This window comes from Phaethon lepturus, unplaced genomic scaffold (genome assembly GCF_000687285.1).
Source record: "Phaethon lepturus isolate BGI_N335 unplaced genomic scaffold, ASM68728v1 scaffold49575, whole genome shotgun sequence".
NCBI classification, from domain to species: Eukaryota; Metazoa; Chordata; class Aves; order Phaethontiformes; family Phaethontidae; genus Phaethon; species Phaethon lepturus.
This window is the reverse complement of record NW_010540796.1, coordinates 1-20,961: the sequence shown is the minus strand read 5'-3', so window position 1 is coordinate 20,961 and position 20,961 is coordinate 1. Positions and strand designations below refer to the sequence as shown.

At 41.5% G+C, this 20,961-nt stretch overlaps 1 protein-coding gene across 1 annotated transcript; it reads right to left on the bottom strand.

Moving 5' to 3' along the window:
* Positions 1-2,069: 2,069 nt before the first annotated feature.
* Positions 2,070-20,670, bottom strand: OPTN (optineurin). The gene is made up of 13 exons (XM_010287532.1): positions 20,499-20,670; positions 18,454-18,656; positions 15,792-15,947; positions 15,185-15,261; positions 12,912-13,046; positions 11,724-11,808; positions 8,465-8,580; positions 7,645-7,794; positions 5,999-6,092; positions 5,129-5,287; positions 4,296-4,426; positions 3,271-3,350; positions 2,070-3,033 (listed from the first exon to the last, which is right to left on the bottom strand). Exons 1-13 carry the CDS (start codon positions 20,662-20,664, stop codon positions 2,912-2,914), a joined length of 1,674 nt encoding a protein of 557 aa, XP_010285834.1. The 5' UTR covers positions 20,665-20,670; the 3' UTR covers positions 2,070-2,911.
* Between the last annotated feature and the right edge of the window lie 291 nt (positions 20,671-20,961).

The window sequence follows — 20,961 nt, the reverse complement described above, 5'->3', positions numbered from 1 at the left end:
AGTGGGCATGGTAGTGTCAGGTTGACAGTTGCACTTGATGATGTCTATGGTCCTTTCCAACCTTAATAATTCTGTGATTCTGTGGCTAACCACAGAGCATCACCAAGTCCCCCTACCCTCCATCTAACTGGAGTAATGATGGCTTGCCCAATCCTGTGACTTGAAGTTTGCAAATCCAGAGATACCCTCCTGCTCAGAAATCTCAAGCCCACCCCACAGGACTGTTCTGGCCCCTTCCAGTCTGGATTTTAAATCTGAAGTGGAATGAGATGCTTCTGGCTCCTGTTCCATATTGGAGGTATTTGAAAGAGGTGTAGATGTGGTGCTTAGGGACATGGTTTGATGGTGGACTTGGTAGTGCTAGGTTAACAGTTGGACTCGATGATCTTAAAGGTCTTTTCCAACCTAAATGATTCTGTGATTCTGTGAGTCGGGGTACTGATCATGGGACACACTGCTACACCAGGAACGTCCTTTGATAAAAACAGCGATATGCTGACAAGTAGTGTTTCATGGACATGTAGCATCTAGTCACTTTAAAACACAAATACATTTTATCTTATCTTTCATCTAAGGGAAAACAAAGGGGATGTACTCTTAAATCTGTGCTAATGAGCATCTGCTGGCCATGGCCACCTGTCATGATAGCCCATCTGCCCTCTGGACTGCAGTTAACGATGACAACAAGAGACAAATAATCCTCCTGTTGTATGAACAGGTTTCAGTGTGTTGTGGTTTTATTTGCAGTTCCTTGTCCCTCCTGATTTGTGCTATTAGACCTAGTATCTTACCTTTCTATGAAGACCTACTTCAGCTGATGCCTATGTCTTCTGTTAGTATTCCTGTGCTAAGTTCCCTTCTCTTTCTGACTCCTCTTAAAATGATTAATTTTGACTTGACAAATGCATAAGTAATTCCTCTTTTCGCCTTTCACATTGATTTTCTGTGTTTTCATTAAAGTTAAAGCTCCTCAGATTAAATCATCTCTATTATCATTCTATTCGTTTGATTTTGGCCTACTAGCGTTTCCATCAGATTTTAATCATTGCAGAATTCGTAACTATCACAAAGTTCCCATAATAAAATTGGATTCAGGGGAAAAAGTTCATATATCCTGCTGTCGCAAGGAACCAATTAAAAGCAAATAAGAGATTGCATCTGCTGGGAATACTTGTAATTGATGAAGAAGGTTGCAACCAAGCTGATGAATACCTCTTCACAACAGATTTCAGTCAGCTTTTGTATTACCTGAAATTATGGGTGAAGCTGTGTGAGAACATGAGCTGCAGCTAACAGAAAAGTAGAATCCAGAGTCTACAAGAGATAATTAGAACAACAGTGACAACCAGCAAAATAAAATAAACTCCTCACTTTAATTACAAGGGCAAAAAAGGCCTTGTTTCTCCTTGTATTGGTAGCTGAGAACTCACTGACAGGATGACATGAAAAATACACTGAAGAAAGATTTTCTGTGGCCCAAGAAACATCTGCAGGTATTTTTCTTGTGTATATTTTAAGATTATTCATCTGCTGAGAGTGAAACATAAATCTTACACTACTGAGGCCTGTGCTTTGAATTAATCAGCTCTAGACTAGTTTCTATTTCAGGTTTGAAGCAAAATACTGAGTAAAATATTGAGTCACCAAACTTTTTATTTCTAATTCCACTATTGATCTGTTCAGTGTGTTTTCTCCTCTGTGACTGGGATCTTCATCCACAGGGCAATTTAGAGAAGCCTGCACTTTTGGAGCTAGGTTGACAGGAGAATTTGTCATGTGCAAGTACAAAATACCTGCTATAACTCTGCCCGTTCAGGTGTGGTATCAAACATCCCTAAGGCTTTGTCCTATAGAGTTGTTCAAGGGGTTCCTGCCGTTCATGCTTGTTCGTATTTTCTTAAGTTTCATGTAGTTTCTTCCCTTATGTAGTGGCAAGTTATGAACTGGGGTTTTTGTGAGATAAAACCACCAGTGAGGGCAAGAACAGAACTAAACACAACAGTTCTTTCTATGCAAGCTTTTCAGCCATAGGTATTTTCAATCCTGTAAGCATTCACAGGCATAGATAATTTTATACTTGCAATAGATTTATTTTGAGATGTGAAAATCCATTATACCCTTCTCTTTAAATTAGGTTACATCCATCTCAGCGCTTTCTAGCACAATACTGTACAGGTTCAAATGAATTTATTATAATAAAGAAGAATCAACACAACACCTTAAAAATGAACAGTTCTATAAAACCAAGTGACTTTGGATACACCAGGAGCTACCTGCATCAGACCTAAATGACTTATTTTAAACCTTACCCACATCTGGCTAAAGCAAGAAGTTACATAAGCCATCAAAAATTTAACATCAGATTAGTATGGTCACAAGGGCAGCAATAAAACTGCCATCTGGAGAAAGAGCAGGGTTCATTTCAAGTGCTCAATGAATACAGCACTACTCCATTTTGCTGAAAGCTTCTCAAGCACCTTTTTTAATGTATTAGCTTCCTGATACATAGTATGTAAGAGATGAAGTATTTACAGGCTCACAGTACTTTAATTGATCAGCATATATCCCATCTCCCTTCTGACTTCAGTGATTCAGCCCCGTTCTACTGGCTAGCCATAAGAGCAGAGCACATCAGGGGAATGTTCCTTAAAGGATTTCATAGCAGCAGACACACTGGGAGTTCTTTAACACATCCATGTTGTTAAGCTATAAAAATTATTTTCCTAAAGCAGATTAAAACAAGATTAGTGAGTACAGGGTAGGAGTTTTACCCTTTTCCCATTGAATTAATGAGAAAAACCCTGAAAACCTCCTTCACTGGATGTAGGAGTTGAGCATTATTCGAGCAGGAAGAAAAAAAAATGTGTTTGGCAGGTGCAGTTCCAGAGGATGAAGAATTGGAGGGCATCACTCAGTTAATGCAGTCCATAACGTGAATTTGCAGTGTGTCCAAATCTGGTAGAATTTCTTCACATTTGGGGCATGAATACATTGAGATATTCCGCTGCTCTGGCCAGTCTTGACTACCAGTTCCTGCAAGCAGAGAAGATAAGTGATTACCTGTTATATTTGACTTTTCCACTTTCTGTTGAGCGGTTGGAAGAGGATTGCTGTCTCACTCTAAGAGCCAGAGAATCACGCGCTCTGCAGCTACCCAGTTGCCAGAACAGCCACAGGGGAGCTGGGGAGCTGCATACAGCCAAGCAAAGCTGTTTTAAACTGAGTGCAGCAGGGCCTGGCCCCGTGAGCTGGAGAGGTTGCTTACGGTACCTCTTTGGACAAGGCGAGGTGAGTGTTCCCGATCTGGTGCTCTGGCTCCGTGGCGATTCTGCATCTCCGCCAAAGAGTTTCTGAGGAAAATAAATCAGTCAAGGGCTCTGAAATAAGACTCAGCAAAAGGTATCTGCTCTTTCTCTCCAGAAAAGGTAAGAGGATTCAGAATAAATCAAAGGATTTGCAAGTAAATCATGTCAACTGGTCACGCATTTAGTTCATAACTGCTGCTCAGAAACAAGACCTAGAAAGGCTGCTGCTTCATGAGGTTGTGCCAGGGTCCTGTTGAAATCAGGGTCAACCAACTGATACCAGCAGGATTTAGGGAGCTACACAGCTAGGCATCTGGGGCACACTCCTCTGGAAAACTCCAAATCTCAGCTATTCAGGGCAAACTGCAAATTTGATTGAAGTAGAAAAGCAAGTTATACCAGAAAAAGGGTTCAGTGCAGTTAACACAACATGTAACTTGACTCTTCAAATTCTGGGCACTCTTCTTGTACCCATGGCTTCCACAAGATGAGTGGAGGACACATGGTTAATATTTCTTTTTTCTCTTTTACAGCTAAGAGTGTTCAAATGGCACAATTCCAGGGTTTCACAGCACTTGAAACTATGGGTACTCACTTATCACTGCCACATGGAGAAGCAGCAGATATCCCTGGCACACAGGTAGTAAGCTTAGCTGCAGATTCACCACTAAAATTGAGGCCAGAACCCAAAGAAACTCAAATGCATCATCAGGGAAAATTTACCAAGTATGAATCATCCAAAGTGAAATCTTGCTAAGGCACCCAAGTAAGAATTAACATGCTTTTTACAGAGATTCTATCACAAAATTAAAATGAGAAGTCAGCCAACTAATTTTTTTTTTCTCTTTTAAAATTCAAATTAACCAAGAAATAAATGTCTGCAAAGTTGTTTGCCTTTCTACTGAGATGCTAGCAAGACAATGTTGGTCAGCTCCAGCACACAGGGTAACAAGACAGTCCAAAGGCAGCTCAGCCAAACTCTGTTCTCACCGGCCAAGATCTTCAAGGTTTTGCTGCTCTTTTAGCAGGTATGCCAGCTGGACAGCCAACTGCTCCTTCTCCTCATGGATCTTCTCTCTTGCTGCCCTCTCAGCATGGAAGTCAGAACAATAAACCTCCATCTGATTGGAGAAATGAAATCACACTGAGAATTTGTAACTTAGACTGAAGCATAGTCATATGCCAAAATAGCAAAACTGTATCATAGCCTGCATCTACTTGAAACACTCCTACAGCATCTATACACTGCAAAGCGAAGACCTGCGCTACTTATAAGGTGAAGAAGACGCAGTAGTTTCTGTATTCTGTATAAGATACTTAAGTGTCTTATCTGGGATGGTGCTATTGCCCTCTGGCGTACAGAGGCAGAAATGAGGTACAGACAAGCAGCAAGGAGGTAGCTTGACTGATGACACAGACAAACCTGTGGCATAGAGAGTGGAACTGGGCCAAGATCCCAGTTCTGTGCCTTAAATGTGAGGCAGACCCTTTTTAGTCACTGTTTACACACACTGGTTTGAGTATAAACATCCCGAAAACATATGCAGTGATTCTTAAGACAGTGGTTTTACATACACAAATACATCTATGCCCAGCTATTGTTTGTTGTGCCAGACTCCAGCATAAACAGTTCCTCCTACAGAACCACAGGATGTGGTGGTAAAGGCTCTGCAGGGATCTGCAAGGCAGGCCGAGTAAGGGAATTATGCTTTGGAATTGAGGAAACAGATATTCAGTATTCCAGAGTGAGCCATTAAATAGTTACTTCTGGCTTCTGAATATTGGCTAGGGGAACCAGCCAATTTCTGAAGAAGAGCTCATACCTGAGCACGGAGCACAGCCATGGTTTCAAGGTCCTCCTCTTGCTTAGCAATTAACTGCTTCATTTCATCTATCTGGAGCTGCTTCGCAGCAAGGGCTTGTTCTGCTAACTCCACCTTTGCATTCAGTTGCTCCACCACAACTTTATCCACTCTGTCCAGCTGCAAGGAAGAACTATCATTAAGAGATGAACTCAGAATATGACACGCTTGAAGTGAAAGTTTGCTTCTTACTCCTCCTGGCCTTGGAAAAGCTTCCAATTTTTGCTCATCATAGACATGGATGTCTATGTCTATCCACATCTCTCATGGACTGAGACAGCAGTGGTGATTGATATTTTAATTTAAAAAATTTTGGGCTTTGAAATTTGAAAGTTTTGAGCTTTCAAACTACATTGTGTCAAGTTAAAAGACAGCTCCCTAATGGACACTGCAAAGGATGTTTTTTCAAAATTATACAGAAGAATCTGGCACTTATGTGGAGCCTCAGTTACGAACAGGACCTCACTGTGACAGACATTCTATTAAAGATTACAAAAATGTTTAGAAGTCTACCATCCCACATTTACGAATTATGCTGCAGGAACATCTATATGCTTTTGCTTATAACTGATCTCTAATGACTGGACTCCATACTGCACTGCAGATTAGACCTTATCTAGAAAACACCATGGAAATACTGATGTGTGGATCAAGTTTTCTATAACTGACAGCACAGGGCCTATGTTTATTGAGCAATGCTGCTATGTTGCATGCTATATTATGTGGAAGGGATGACAATTGTTTTCTGCCCAAATTTGTTCCTAGATACACTCTCCCATCCCTTCCTACTCCCTCTTAATTAATTATGATTTATTCTTGTGACGAGTTTACCTCTTTGAGTTTCATTTCATCGATTGTTTTCATTGCCTCAGTGAGTTCAGGAAGGAGTTTGTTGTATGCCTCCTGCAAGCTACTAAGTCTTGCCCTGTTTACAAGAAGAGGTTAAAGTTTGAAACATGTAAAAGTTTTTTCTCTGAAATCTAAATAATCTGCCAGAATTTAGAAGAAAAACCCCTACCACCAGCTCCTTGCAAATGAATCTGCATTTCTGATGAGGAAAAATCATGCTCCATCTCTCGTCCAGTGAGTTGCGTGCTGCTCTACCCATGGACTGAGTCCAAACAAATGTCCTTACTGATCATCTGCCTTTCAGATTGAAGAATCCATCACCCAATATTTTTATATCAAGCTCACAAATTCTGTTCAATATGTAACACCCCTCTTAGGAAGACATCCAAGTCTTGACTCAGAAACTTCAAGTGAAGGAGAATTTATCAGGAGAAGAACCAGACACAGAGTCCAAATACAATAAGCAGCTTCTCCAGCAGCTGAAGTCAGGTCCTTCAGGCAGTTTAGCCTCTGTACAGCTTGGACTGACATTTTCACACTCCTTACATGAATTGCACATGTGACTCTCTACCTCAGTTCACTTGCTCTTAGTTGCAGTGTATTGTAGAGACTGTAGACCTCTTCATTAACATCACTTTCTGTCCTGGTTTCAGCCAGGGTAGAGTTAATTTTCTTCATAGAAGCTAGCGTGAGGCTATGTTTTGGATTTGGGATGAGAAAAAGTTGATAAAGTGCTGATGTTTTGAGTTGTTGCTAAGTAGTCAAGGACAGTCCAGCTTCTCATGCTGGCCTGCAGCGAGCAGGCTCGGGGTGCACAGGAAGCTGGGAGGGGACACAGCCAGGACAGCTGACCCAGGCTGGCCAAAGAGATATTCCATACCATATAACGTCATGCTCGGTATATAAAGCTGGGACGAAGAAGAAGGAAGTGGTGGAGGGACGTTCGGAGTTATGGCGCCTGTCTTCCCAAGAAACCATTACGCGTGACGCAGCCCTGCTTCCCTGGAGATTGGGGAGTAGTGAATGAATTCCTTGTTTTGCTTTGTTTACGTGCACGGCTTTTGCTTTACCTATTAAACTGTCTTTATCTCAAACTATGAGTTTTCTCACTTTTACTCTTCCGATTCTCTCCCCCGTCCCACCCTGGGGGAGTGAGCGAGCAGCTGCGTGGTGCTTGGTTGCTGGCTGGGGCTAAACCACGACACTTTCTCATCATTGTAACCACCTGACTTGTCCTGACCCTCCAAGGTGTGGATGCATTTACCCCTGCTACTCAATGGGACGGCTGTTGTCACTTTTCTGCTTCCTCTGCTTGTATACTCTGTCTTTGACTTCATGACAAAAGGAAATACAAGTCAGAGCTTATAGCTCAAATTTTCCTACGTGAGGTGTTCAGTAGACAAAAGAATACAATTTGGGCCTAATGTGGAGACTTCAGATTTGAAGTGACACAGATCCTGAGGTGAATGCAGGTTTCTAGTTCAGACTCTACAAACATAATGTGGTTTCAAAGAGTGCAGAACACAAAACTCGTATTTCAGATTGAATTCTCCTTTGGCCAGGTTCCCTTGGACTTCCCTTCCTCACTGACAATACCTCCCTGAAATATAAAACCAAGTCGTACTCACTTTTCTTCATGTGTCTTGGCTTGTTCCAGCTTGACCTCTGCCTGCATGCTCTCCACCTGAAGTTCCAACTTCTTGATGGTGTATATTAGCTGCTGCTTCTCCTCCAATTCTGATGCAGCAGCTGAGCTTTTTCTTTCCAGTACTTGGCACCTGACAGAACCAGGAAAAAAGGTTGATGTCTCCTGTTCACCTTTTCCTGATGGATTTGGCACACTAGGCTTATTACAAAAAGAATCTTTTTGTGGTTCACTTTAAAGGCTTATTTTGATGAAGAACAAGGAAAGACAAAAATTAATCTATACACAAACATCAGAAAACAAAGCTGCTGAAACCAACGCTTACTTTCGTACTATTATGAATCTCAAAGAACTGGTATTTGACAGAAAACTAAGCAACTAAAGTGTAACCACTTTTTATAACTCACACCGTCAATCTTCAAATGCATAGGCAGTTCATGTGAAAAGGGTCACAACTAGGTTCCTTAGCTTCTCCCCCTAAGACTAGAACAGGGATTGATTATGTGAAGCAGAAAACAGGAAAGATTTGCCTTTACATCAGGAAAGGTTAAAACCCAAACCTTAAAATTCAAGGCACTGGAGTTCCATTTCTAGAACTAGGTTGGCAGCTCAGATTTTCTGACAATTACTGTATTTCTGTACTTTCATCTCCACTTACAAAGAAGGAGCAATCTTTTACAGCATTTCTGTGAAACAGATATTTAAGTTGGTATTTGTGGAGCTGGTGAGTTACCCAAGGTGGGAGCTGTCATACAAATATGTACTGGGTGTCATGGCAGAACTTTTGTTCTTCTGAACCTTACTTTTCTTGAAGCTTCTTCTGAATCAATTCTGCTTCTTTTAACTTCTCATGGGCTTCATGAAGCTCTTTAAAAAGAGCACAAACTTGCAAATTCAGGGTTTCTACTTCACTGCCAACCTTTTAGAGAAAAAATAAGGAAAATTACATATGGACAATTCAAGGTAAGAAAGTTGCAGGCTAACCAAGAGATCTAACCAGGAACTATCATTCTTGCTCTAGAGAAAGCAGCGTAAGTCAGTATGCACCGTTACACTCTATACTCAGTAGTAAGGCCCCGTCCACAAGGCTTCATGATTACCGATTATTCCTAAATATGGCAGAACCCCATTTTGATGGAACACTTCCATAAAATCCAGAAGACTAAAAAGACAGTACTATTACTTAATGACTTTCCAATGTTGGCTGGATTACACCTCATGCAGATGGGAAACACCTACATTTTCTTTCTCAGTCAACAATTTAAAATACACATGAGCAAAGCAGATGGACTTTGTGATTACTGCCACTCCACTAAGCAATAGTTATAGTCTGTCAAAGAAACATAAACAAATGATGTATCCCTAGGTAGGCTTACAGTTTGCTAGCATCAGTGAGCTCTTTCGAAAGAGGTGTGACAGCAGATGTGGAACAGAAGCAGCAGTTTGGAAGTAGAGAAGTCAAGGAGGCAGACTAAAACCTTACTTTCTCTTCCCAGCACTGGCATTACCTTTCCATTCTAGTTTCCTCCATTCTTGTTTTGGGCAGAAAGTAGAGAACACAGAAGGTTCATGCATTGTTATTTATTTCGATTATACATTAAACCCCTCCAGACAACTGTCACTCTCCCTACACATATCAGCATCTCCCACGCCACATGCATCAGAACCACAGGTCTGGAAGACTTCAGTTCTTGACTTTTTGAAGGAGAAAATACAATCCCAAATGGTAACTCCATTACCATGCATTCATGAATCAACTTTGCCAACCAAAAAGATGATTTTCTAGTAAAACTGAAATCAGTTTTGTTGCGAGTTTCTGGCCCTTCCATTTGGGGACAAGCAAAAGACAAGAGGAGGAAAGAAACAGCAGCTGGGTTGTCCTCCAACCCAAGACACAAAGGAGACCTCAGAGTTTCAATTTGTGAAATAGATCCCCACACTCTAGAAGACATGAAACCTTTGACTCCTGCTCCACTTTTCTAACAGGAAAAGTCCACCCAGGCAACTGAAACAATAGAAGTTGTTCATCCATGATGACCTGTGAACACTCCAGCTTTCATCTCAGAGTGGAAGTGTGGAACACAGCCAGTGTGACAGAGGGGCAGACAGAACACAATTGTCTTCTAACAGGTGTTGGTGAGGACACCTTCCACAAGCTGCCCGAGCTAGTATCATTCACCAGTCATACCAAGCAAAAGGGACTGAATATAATGGTGTAAACACTCACAAAACACATTGCACTACGCTTTTTCTATCTCAAAAAGAGATCATTCTTCTACCATCATAGCGGCAAAACAAGCCACAAAATCATTTTATGCAGCAATCCAACTAATCCAGTCATGCTCACAGATGAAAGCACTGATTTTTGTAAGGTGATGGCATTTCAGTTTGAAGAAAACTAGATGTCAGTAGAAACTGTCTTAACAGAAAACGTGTCAACAAATTAAACCATATATCACTGGCAAGAGTCTGACTTCTAATAAAGCTGTACTGTGAATTCTTGGTCCCTGGTGAAAGCTAGAATACTTCAAGATATTTTACTTAACTGGAACACAATCAATCCACGCTTCTGGAAAGCAAGTCTGGCAGCTTCACTGAAAGAAAAGGCTAACCCGATTCAAAAAAAACCCATCACACAGTACAGACTGTCTCTTCCCAACACCCATTTCTAGCCTGACCAGGAAAAGAGCAACACCTAAACCACAGCCTCCTAGATCGCTGCTTCTGGGAAGCTTGCAAGCAGCCTCCCAGGGAAGGCAGAGCAAAAACTGAAATGGTGCTTTAAGATGACTCATCTCAGGAGACCTGGCTGAGGTTAGTGTCCAGCTGCTCTTTGGCAAGTGATGTGCTCTAGCCTGTTCTCCCCCAGCCACTCCTCACTCTCCAAACACAGCCAAAGCAGGTTTGAAAAACTCTTCCTTCTCTCCCAGGATGTTTTCAAATGCAGAGCCTTCAACTGATCCACACTGCACCCCCACTTCGTTTCATTAAAGATCTACCTTTTACAACAGGGGGAGATAACATGAGCTCCACTGACAAGAGCCCTCTGAATAAACCCAACAGCATATAAATGGAAACAACAAGTGCCATCACAAGGATCTCGCTATGCTGACCTCAATATCAGTACTTAGATGAGGAGCATCTGGCTCAAGCTTTAACTCAGGCAAAGTTGGGATAAAAATACTGGAAAGAATTAACTGAGACATCATTTGCTTCCCTAGAAAGGACATCTGCAAACTGGTCTTGTTTAACTAAGACACCCTTTCCCTAAAATGCTTGTCCTGGTCTTCAGAAGGGCACAGGTCTCCAGCAGATCCCATAGTGTATTTGCTAGCCCCATGCAGCACCTCAGATAACCCACTCTATCTCACATACAGGCATTCTTAGTTGCCTGTATTATGCAGCTGCACTGAACCTGAACAGAACTCCACTGCTATGGGAGCTTACACGCTTAGCTCACATAGAGACGTCTACAACGGTAGGCATGTAAATTTAGGTGTCTGAATCTGGAGCTGAATCCCAACCCCAACATCCATTCAAACCCTTAACTGAAAACAACAGGACTGAGTTTGCTTGGAACTGTGTCTCAGTCCAAGATAGTTATGTGCTGCCATTGTAATACATCTCACCAAAACCACGGAAAAAACCCCAAACCAGGTGCCATGTGAGCTCCACGTTTAAAGTCTGTTTTACAGTATGCTGTCATTGGATTCTGATCCAAAAGCTGACCTAGCCAGCAGTGAGGAAATCCACCCAGTCTACAAGACTTTCTGGAGCTAGCAATGACTGTATCTATCTCTGTTTAATGGGCACGGCCAGGACAATGAGGTATACCTGCACTTATGCCATGCTTCCCTAATTCCTGGCCATCCATCTCACCCTTTTTTTGGTGGCTGGTGTAATTTGGAACCACCTCTAAGATATCAATTGGAGAGTTCAAAATTCATTTCCATGTCCTGTGCAGGATATTTGCCCTTTGCTCCCTGAGTGAAAGTGGAAATCTTGGCCTCAACAAGTAAGCTGTATGTTGTTCCATCTCAGCTCAGGAGGACAGGTACTTACAGCCTCTGAAGTATCCTCTTCTTCCAGTTCAGTTTGTGTCCCACTCTCCAGGCAACTGCTGGTTTCCTTCTGCAGCTTTGACAGTCTGGAAAACAGGAGGATCCAACAATAATGGATTTGGCCTATATTTAAAGTGAGATTGTGATTATTCAAGGATTTCATGCAAGTGATGTATTCTCTAACGTCACAGCCACAAACTGTGTTTGAGGCAGAATTGAAAGCACAGACATGCAGGAAAGCCTGTACAACTATGGAGGTTCCTGAAGAACACAGGACCCCCAGCATATAAATTTAACTTAAGTGGATGTATAAGTCTGCAGGTGTGCTGAATGACAGTGACATTCAGCCCACAGTGATCGATCTTTGGTACAGTCCAAAACTGCTAACCCTTTGGAAATGGGTCAGTCTGTTCACTGAATCCAGTAATTAATATCGCCTTTATTTTCCTTTGGTATTTTCAGAGGCTGAGATTTCCAAGAATCATTTGGCTATGGCTCATTATCTCTTCTAGGAAGACCACGTAGAAGCAATTACTGCGACATCAACCTTTCATAGCAGATAATGTCCAGGAAGTCTTACTCTGTCTCTGCAAAGTGGGGATTTGCAACAGGTATTGCTTAGGCAATTTTCCACACCTGAACAATCATGCCAATTTATACCAATGTAACTGAGCTGAGATGGACCCTCATGCAGGTCTCACTTGAAAAACTCTCTCTTAGACAAGTTTGGAATTAAACTTATTTTAAACATTTCTAAGGAGCTTTTCCAAGCTCACACATTGCTAAATGTAGACTGCCAGTATCACGAAAAGGACTGTAATCCCTGTTTTATACATAGCGATTTGCTTAAGACACCACATGCAGATGATTCATACAAAACAATATAACTACAGAGGAGTGAGTGGAGAGAACATCCTCAGCTAGTCATCATATCATTCTGACATGAAATGGGTAACTTGTCTTGATCTGTGGTGCTATAGGAAATAATAATAAAACATGGAAACAATGAAAACACAGAAGAGAACCTGTGGACTACCATGAAAATAAGTTATTACTACAGAGTGCTCGGGAAATTCCCCATCCAGGTCACGTTGATATTTCAGCTTGTCTCTGATCAGCCCCAGACTTGTTAACTGCAGCAGCCCTGACAGAAAATAGCTTCAAATGTTACAGTGCACCTGCTTCATACCTCTCTTTGTGATCCTGCAGCTCCTTCTCAAGTTTTTCCCTCCTCTGAGTTTCATTTCTAAGGCAGCAGAGCAGCTGGCTCACAGTTAGCTCCTCAGACTCCAAATTCTTCGATTCATCTGCAGGTTTGCTCCTGCTTCAAACCAAACCAGAAGTAAGTAATGACATCTATGATTATACAAGAGCACTCCCTTATCCCTAGTTCTGGGACCCAGTCTGAGAGGCCACCGTTTCACACAGTGCTGAAAACCAATGTTCTGTGCAAAGGGCTCATTCCCAAGAGCCAAGACCTGCCCACAAGCTGCTAGCCACAGTCCCTGTGCGTGCAAATGCAGTCCTTGCTTTGTGCAGTGCTCAGACAGTCCCCTTCAAACTGGGGGAACAATTTAGTAGTTAAGCAAGGAAAACAAAAGCAGCCAAGAAAATACAAAATTCAGTGCATTTATTCTGACCTACTTTGCAGCACCTTCTGCAAGGTGCTGCTGCCCGTTCCCAAAATAACTTATTTTCCAATGAAACAGGCAACATTTCTTATCTCTGTCTCATTCCTTTCCAGGAAAAGAAGGCAAGTTCCACCAAAAACAGTCATCAGAAACTGCTTTCTTTCTCAGAAAAAAATCTCTTCAGTATTCCACCTCCATCATGTTCTATAGCTCTTTTGAAAGTTGCATTATGCTACTGTAGAAATGAACCAAAACAAATACAAAACTCTGAAAAATAAGGTAAGTTAGTTTCCTGGTGATAAAATACTGTATTTCATTCCCTCCATTTTTATGTCCGTCTGGAGAGAAAGTCAAAACCCCCTAACTGTATGGTAAGATAGGCAGGTTATATACACTGTACACTTTGGAAGCTCAGCTGTAAAACAGCATGTGTTTTTCATTTTGCTTTTGTAGTTCAAAACAGAAAGTAAAGCATAGTCCTCTATGTGCTCCTGAGGGCTAGAAATCTTTGGTGAGCAAAATTCAATACCCCAAAGACAGTGTTCATACAGGATATATCAAGTAAATAACTTCTATCAGGGGATTTTTAGTGCACCATTCTACTCTTACAGAAATAAACCTGTCCTGAGTGGATCACATTTCTCTGAACCTGTTAACAGCACCAGTCTAAAGTTTCAATGCTGCACAAAGACACATGGTGACACAGGAAATATTTTAAGAGGTATATATACCGCCTGCTCTTTTAGATGCGGCCCAGATACTCATGAAAAGGTAAGCAAGTCCCACAGAGAACGTCTTCTCATAATCAGAGTGTTCTCACAAGCCACCACTAACAACAAGCTGAATGCCTGCAGTCAGGTCTGTGGTCAGCAACTCTCTGAGTTGTATCCATGACCATAACTTTTTTTTCTCTCCTCCTTTAACTTCTTAACTGCAGGCTGAGGGACACGTTTCCCGTCTCATTACATTAAAATGTTGCTCTCCCTTGCAGCGACGTAGGGAGTGACAGGGGTTTAAGAGAAAACCTGTACACTGAGCACAGCCTTCTGGCCTGCTATGTCCTTAGCATTTTCTATATCCTTTCCTTCCAAAAGCAAAGGCCACAAAGTAAATAAGAGAGTTCCGCCACAACCATCTAGCTGCTAAATTCGGCAGTATCCAAAATGGAAAGTTTAATAGCATCAGCTGTCTATGTCCATGAGGAGTAAAGGTTCAGCTAGGGGCAAGAAAGTCCCTTGTGCCCTAGTGCTGATATAAAGATCAAATTCTGAGAAGTAGCCTAAACAGAATGCTGGTATCTTAAGCCTAGTAGCTTGGAAAATAAGGACTATGTCATTGCACTGTCTGTCTACCCCACTGTGACACATTTTATACCAGCCACACACAAACAGAACAGACGGGGTTCAGATCTGAAAGACTACAAGACCTCTGACTCTTACCAACATCATTGTAATTGGGTAGAGGACAGATACTCTATTAGATGGTCTCCAATGACTAGAAGGGAGGGAGTCCCGGCAGCCTCTATCTTTATCTTTTCTGTTTGGCCTCCCTTAAAAGCCTGAAAAGCTGGCAAGTAAGCATGTACATGGCCAGCTGGCCAGAATATGCAGTCCCTCTTGACAGCTAGTGAAAATTGGAAGGAAAAAAAATCAGAGAGCTGAGGGTCTTTCTAACACAGTAGGAAGGTAAAGCTACTGCAATGGAGGGATGCAAGGCCACAGAAAAACAGGATTTTCTAGTGCATTCCTCATAGAAGAAAGGTTCCCTCATATTGAAAACAAAACACATTGCAGAAATCTAAATCACACACATCACACAAGAACCTACATACATGTAGATAGCAATGTTACTGGTCATTTCATCACTATTCTCTTGATGTTTCTTTGCAGTTCTATTTATTTCTCCTTCCTAGGAAAGAAAAAAACACTATTAGTTTGGTATTTGGACTAAGTAGGACATAGTTTTATGAACTTGAGTTAAGGAAGGAAGAAAAAGAGGGAAAACTACTATCATGACAATAACAATGAATAAAAGATAAAACTCCTACCTATCAGTTTCATGTTTGGAAATTCTTAACTTAAATACTGCACATGCCTTTCCCTGTATCTCTTCCGGGCTGATCAGAGAAGAGGAACAACAATGAGATTTGGCCTTCTCCTTTCATCAGCAACTTCCATGGCCACTCATCCCTAGAAAGATGACTGGGCACCACACAGCAACAGCCAACATAATTTTCTACTGAAGGAAGACAGGATGCTAAATACCTCACTGTAGAATGTCATCAACTAAATATTGTCACTGTAGTTACACTCAGACCTGACTTCCTCATCATTTCACCTGGTATGAGAAGAAAAATTAGTTTGCAAAAAAAGGAGGACCAAGCTGGTACCAAAGTTTCTTGGCCACAGGTCACTGTTCTTTTTATTCCCCTCACTTACATTCATCTCGATCTCCACAAAGGAATCCTCTGCTGAGATGTTCAGCTTGATCTGCAGTTCCGAAATGATGGCTAGCAGATCTGCCTTCTCAGCTTGGAGCCGCTGCACCTGGGATTTCAGCTGCCTCACTTCCTTTTCGGGAGCCACGCAGCCCTCCTGGGATAAACAAACCCTGCATTAGGCAACCCAAAGGCAACACCAGCCAAGGAGCACAGAACCTGAATACAACAAAGGTGTCCCACATCCCTTCTTCTCAGTTTAGGTTTGTCTGGAAAACCCCAGTGTTCAGATCCCTAACTGTGCTCTGGTCCACTAGCCAGCAAGAATTCTAAACTGTGAAACCAAGTTGATGAAATGATGAGCATCATGCTTCTGGAACACATGGGCTGGGTTCTCTGAATGCATAGATAATTAGGATGTAAATCTTCGCCTGAGTCTATGCCTCTCACTACCACGTAGGGTCTCAGCCAACCTACAGAATTATTGTCCAGAATTACTTTATTTTTCACCCATGCCCTTATCCTCTTTTCCCAAATCTACCCAAGATTCTAGGAAGAAAAGACCAGTGGGCAGAGGGGTTTTCCACACACTCCACTTTCAGCCTTCCTTCACCATACAACTTCTCTGTACCCCACCTCCTGTATAAATCTCTCCCTTCCCTTCCCTTCCAGAAAGCCTCTCTCCCTCAGAGATTCTCCCCAAACCTAATCTCTCATCCAGTCATGACTGTCTTCTTCAACTTCTGCCTCGCCCCTTTCCCCAGGATCCTCAAACCCCCTCTTAAGCCCCTAAATAACCAGGAAGCCTCATTTTTTTTCCTCTCCTTTAGGTGCCTCTCCCCATTATGAAACTTTCCCTGGGAGTTTATTTCTTTGTCACTTTGTAATCCGAGCCTCCCACCTCCTGGTAATGCCTTTATTACACCACACACCATCAGTGTAAATTCTAGACAATTCCTGGGGTCTGAATTACATTCTAATCCATCATTCATGCTAAAACTCCAAACTCTTCCTACACTGGCATCTCCCATCCTGCAGTATGGACCTAACTGCCTGACTTGCTGCTGTCTCTGATTTTGTGCTTAGGCTGTAGGAGGATGCCATTAGAGTCAGCAGCAACCTGTGCTAACAGAGGTATGGTTTTGAGATAAACCCTCCTATGAATGCTGGTTTATCACTAAGGGAGGCAACACAATATATCTGTGATTTACTTTGAGTGAAACAGAGATGTCACTTAATGGTAGCAATGGACTATAGTATCAGTTAATAGTAAAACAGGGGTGAGAGAAATTAGACTAATTTTAAATTAGTCTTTCTGTTAGAGGAAATTTTTTCATGCTCTTTCTACAACAAAAAAAAAAGTAAAAAGAATTAAAGTAGAACTAAAGCATTCAAGAGAGAAAGTAATTTTTGCTTAAATGACAGCCTGAAAATCATGATCAGAAATTAAAATGTTGCTGTCTAAATTACAGTTACCACTGGCTGATAAAACTGCAAAGAATCACAGGAGGACCAGGTCTTACTCTATGAAGCTCTTAGAATAAGATAAATAGAAGAGGTTTATTTTACTTTTATCCATATGCTGGATTACCCGAACAGGCTGGATCATTCTGTCAATAACATACTGTAAGTATTCAAAGTACAAAAAGTTCTAAAACAGGTAGAGGCAGAATAAATCCTCTACTTCCCCATAAAAACTATTCCAGATTTGTGAAATTCTGAGCTTCCTTGGCAATCCTGAAACACAACTTTTAGTCTGTAAAGCAAATATTGTGTAAGTAATACTTACACAATTACACTATTTATGCTTGACTTTCCTACCCCTTGTAACTTCTGAACTCATTGGCCAATTTTGATTTACGTGCTGAAAAATTTCTTACAGAACATGAGAATCCACCTGGGTCCTGGAGGTAACAGATAATCAGGATGCATCAGTTTGGCTCTGCATGAAATTTTTTGTTAAACATCTCTTCACACGACCATATGGGACACAAAGCAGGTTTTGTTTCACTAGACTTTGTCCATAGATGTCTTCAGTACTACCTGCAAAACGTTGCCTGGCTACTAAGTGATCACCTGCAACGTTAGAAATTATGTTACAGAGCCAAAGGTAAGACAGAGGGAGAAAGCTGAGAAAGCTGTCAGACTCAAATAGGGCAGCAGAAGTACAGATCTAACCCGACCTCAGTATAAGAGCTTTCATGAGAGGAGAATGATATAATAAAAATAGATGGCAAGTAATTTTTTTTTTTTGCTTACATGTCAACTTCTCTCTGGAAACATAAATACAAACGCAATTAAACGACCATGAGAAATTGATAATCTAATGAGCAAAGGGAGGGATAAAGTCAAGAGATAGCCAACACTAAACAAAATAAAGAATGAAAAGGTAGCAAGAAATGTTAATGTCTTATTTCTTACATCAAGAATGTTAATTAAATGTTAATTAAAATGAAAATTATCTCAGTATGGCACAATTTGCTGTTGCTACACTCTGAGAAGACTCACTCTATAAAATAAGTCAGGCCAAGACTTCTTGTTAGAGCATAAGGATAAAAGCAGAGAATATTAACAAATCTCCAAACCTCCCTGTGATGAAAGGACATGAACGCTCCAGACTGTCAATTAAAAAGCATGTCAAGCCCAACCAACTCCTTATTTACCATTTCAGCTCCTTCTTCTCTTTGCTTTAAGCTCTGAAGTTGTTGCTGTAGCTGTTCATTTTCAATGCATTTGGCTAACAAGCACTGCTTAGCCTCCTTAAACTTTAACTCGTAAAATTCTCGTTCTTCTTTCTGCTTCTCTCGCCAGATGGAAAGTTCCTCATATCGGTCCTTCATAGCTTGGTTATGCAACTTCATGGCTTCTGAACAATAGCCAGAGACAAGACATTGGTTCACATTAATACTCTGCCAATGAAACAGCACGTCCCCTACACTGAACTTGGCATTCTTCAGCATCAAACGGGTTAGCAATAATTAAGTATAAAATGTGAACCTCCTTCTCGTGTACGTTAAATACCCAACCAAAAGTAAACTTACTATAGCTCGTTAGCACTATAATAAAGAGCATCAAATCCACTGCTGAAGTCACATGTCCACACTCTGTCACTTCTTGACTTACTCCTAAACCAGGAAGTACAAGCAAGAAGTATTGTTCACAAGAGGTACTTGGGATCTTGCTGCACGTGTTATTTACATGATCAACCCAAGTGAAACTACTGAACTGAGATTCTGAAACTACTGAGACTTGGTAGGGAAAACATACATCCTAGACTGGTAAATTGCTGCACGAAAACAGATGCTATCAAATCGGAAGTCTCAAATACGCTCAACAATGCTCTACTTGAACATTTGGTTAAGATTTGTCTGAAAGCGTTGAAAAAATATACCTGAAAACTCACAGCAAAGTCAGCTCCCCCTGGCTGGGAAGCCATGTCTATGTAACCAAGTCAGTATGTAACATCAGTCTCACTACTGCAAAATGCTTGCAACATTTTTAGGAAGAGTCAATGAAAGTATTTCAGACTTGCTTTTTTAAAGCGCCAAGCTCAAAGCCAGTTGCTTGAAAATCTTTTATACATTGTGTTTTCTAGTAACTTCCATTATGTCCTGATATCGCATTATAAACTGCCAAGTCCTTCAGGTTATGTAAATAAATGTAGCTCTGGAATGATTCTGCAAGGTGTGAGTTACAGCAGCTGTAAATACGGTCCCGAAACAATACCTTATATGATATAGGACCTTTTAGCAAAATAACAGAAGTACTTCTAGAAACAACTTTCCTGCCAGATACCCATGAGACTCCAAGGTAGAGAAATTGTACCAGGCCCAAAAATGATTCAGGAGGAATTCAAACACTAGTGTAAAATCACAGCACACAAGACATGTGACTTTATGCTCTGCTACCATATAAACAGTGAGGTACCCCTCTCTTTTACACAGAAAATTCCCAAATCCCTTGGGTTTTGCTCTATCCATTTAAAAAAAACCCAAACATTATCTGACACCTAAACTCCTGGGATCCAGAAACAAAGCTCTCTCACCTGAAAGAGTCAACTTCTTAGGCTTTTTCAGGGAAACCTATCAGTTTCTCCCAGATGGACCCTGCCATGGCCGCCACTTCCTTCTGAAGTACAGAAGGTGCTGCCACATCTAATGTTCATAATGATTATTACACACAGTGCACGGCAGTCTGCTCCAATTCCTCTCTCTGCCCAAGAGGATGCAGCTCCTTTCAGAGAGCATCCTAATGCAAACTGTTCTGGACATTGTAGTGCCCACCCCTCCTGAGGCAGCTATGCCAAAATGTTAGTCTATCTGTAATGGAGCGGCCCAACAGTCCTAAAATACAAACCAAAAAAGCTTTTAGAGGTTGATGAGCAAATGGCATATCATAGCACAAGATTTTTCACCTTGCCTCCTAAAATACACAGTGTTATACTGCTTATATGTGTAATTCTGAAGCAAGTAAGTTACCCATAAATTGGGCTATTCTGCCCCTAATCTTCCACACTGATTCAATTTGATGTGTCCTATCAAACTGGCCTTGCCACTTTCAGAGTCGCTTACACAGCGAATATTACCCCTGTATAAGATGTTATCCAGCGAGGGCAAATGGTCACAGAATTCATACTCATAGGACAAAAAGCCCCACAGAAGAGACTCGGGGCTTTTGCGTTTCAAGACTGGTTCACGGGCACATTCACCTTTTAACTCATTGTTCTCAGTGATTAGTTCTTTCATCTGTTGTACCATCTCTTCTGGGGTATAGGTACTAAGGGTGGGGGCAGCCATGCTGTCTGTTCCGTTTTCCATTTTACTCCTGGGATGCTCTCCATTTTCAGCCGGACAGCTCTTCAACTTGCTGGACATCTCTGAAGCGTCTACTACAAGGTTTGCAAGGAGAAGACTCTTGATTTCCTGCCCAATAAACGTTTAGAGAGAAACCATAATCATACCTTCACTTTATTCAGACAAGCAAGCCACACGTCATAACACGCTGGCACCTCACAACCCCTCTGACCCCGCTACACCGGAGTATCCATCAGTCTCCATATCCCGCTAACCCCTCAGAGGACTGCATGAATAAAAGTGATCCTGAGACATCTCTCCGGCTAACCGACCCTCCCTCGGGAGCCCTTCCTCCGGGGCCGAAACGCGAACCCCTGT

What these genes read in the sequence shown, in the direction of transcription:
- OPTN (XM_010287532.1), bottom strand. Translation starts at nt 20,664, where the DNA reads ATGTCCAGCAAGTTGAAGAGCTGTCCGGCTGAAAATGGAGAGCATCCC. An exon ending in AGTAACATTGCTATCTACAT is followed by an intron (nt 13,047 to 15,184) that starts GTATGTAGGTTC and finishes TTTGGTTTGAAG; the next exon opens with CAGGAGCAAACCTGCAGATG. An exon ending in AAGAGGATACTTCAGAGGCT is followed by an intron (nt 8,581 to 11,723) that starts GTAAGTACCTGT and finishes TTTCTCTAAAAG; the next exon opens with GTTGGCAGTGAAGTAGAAAC.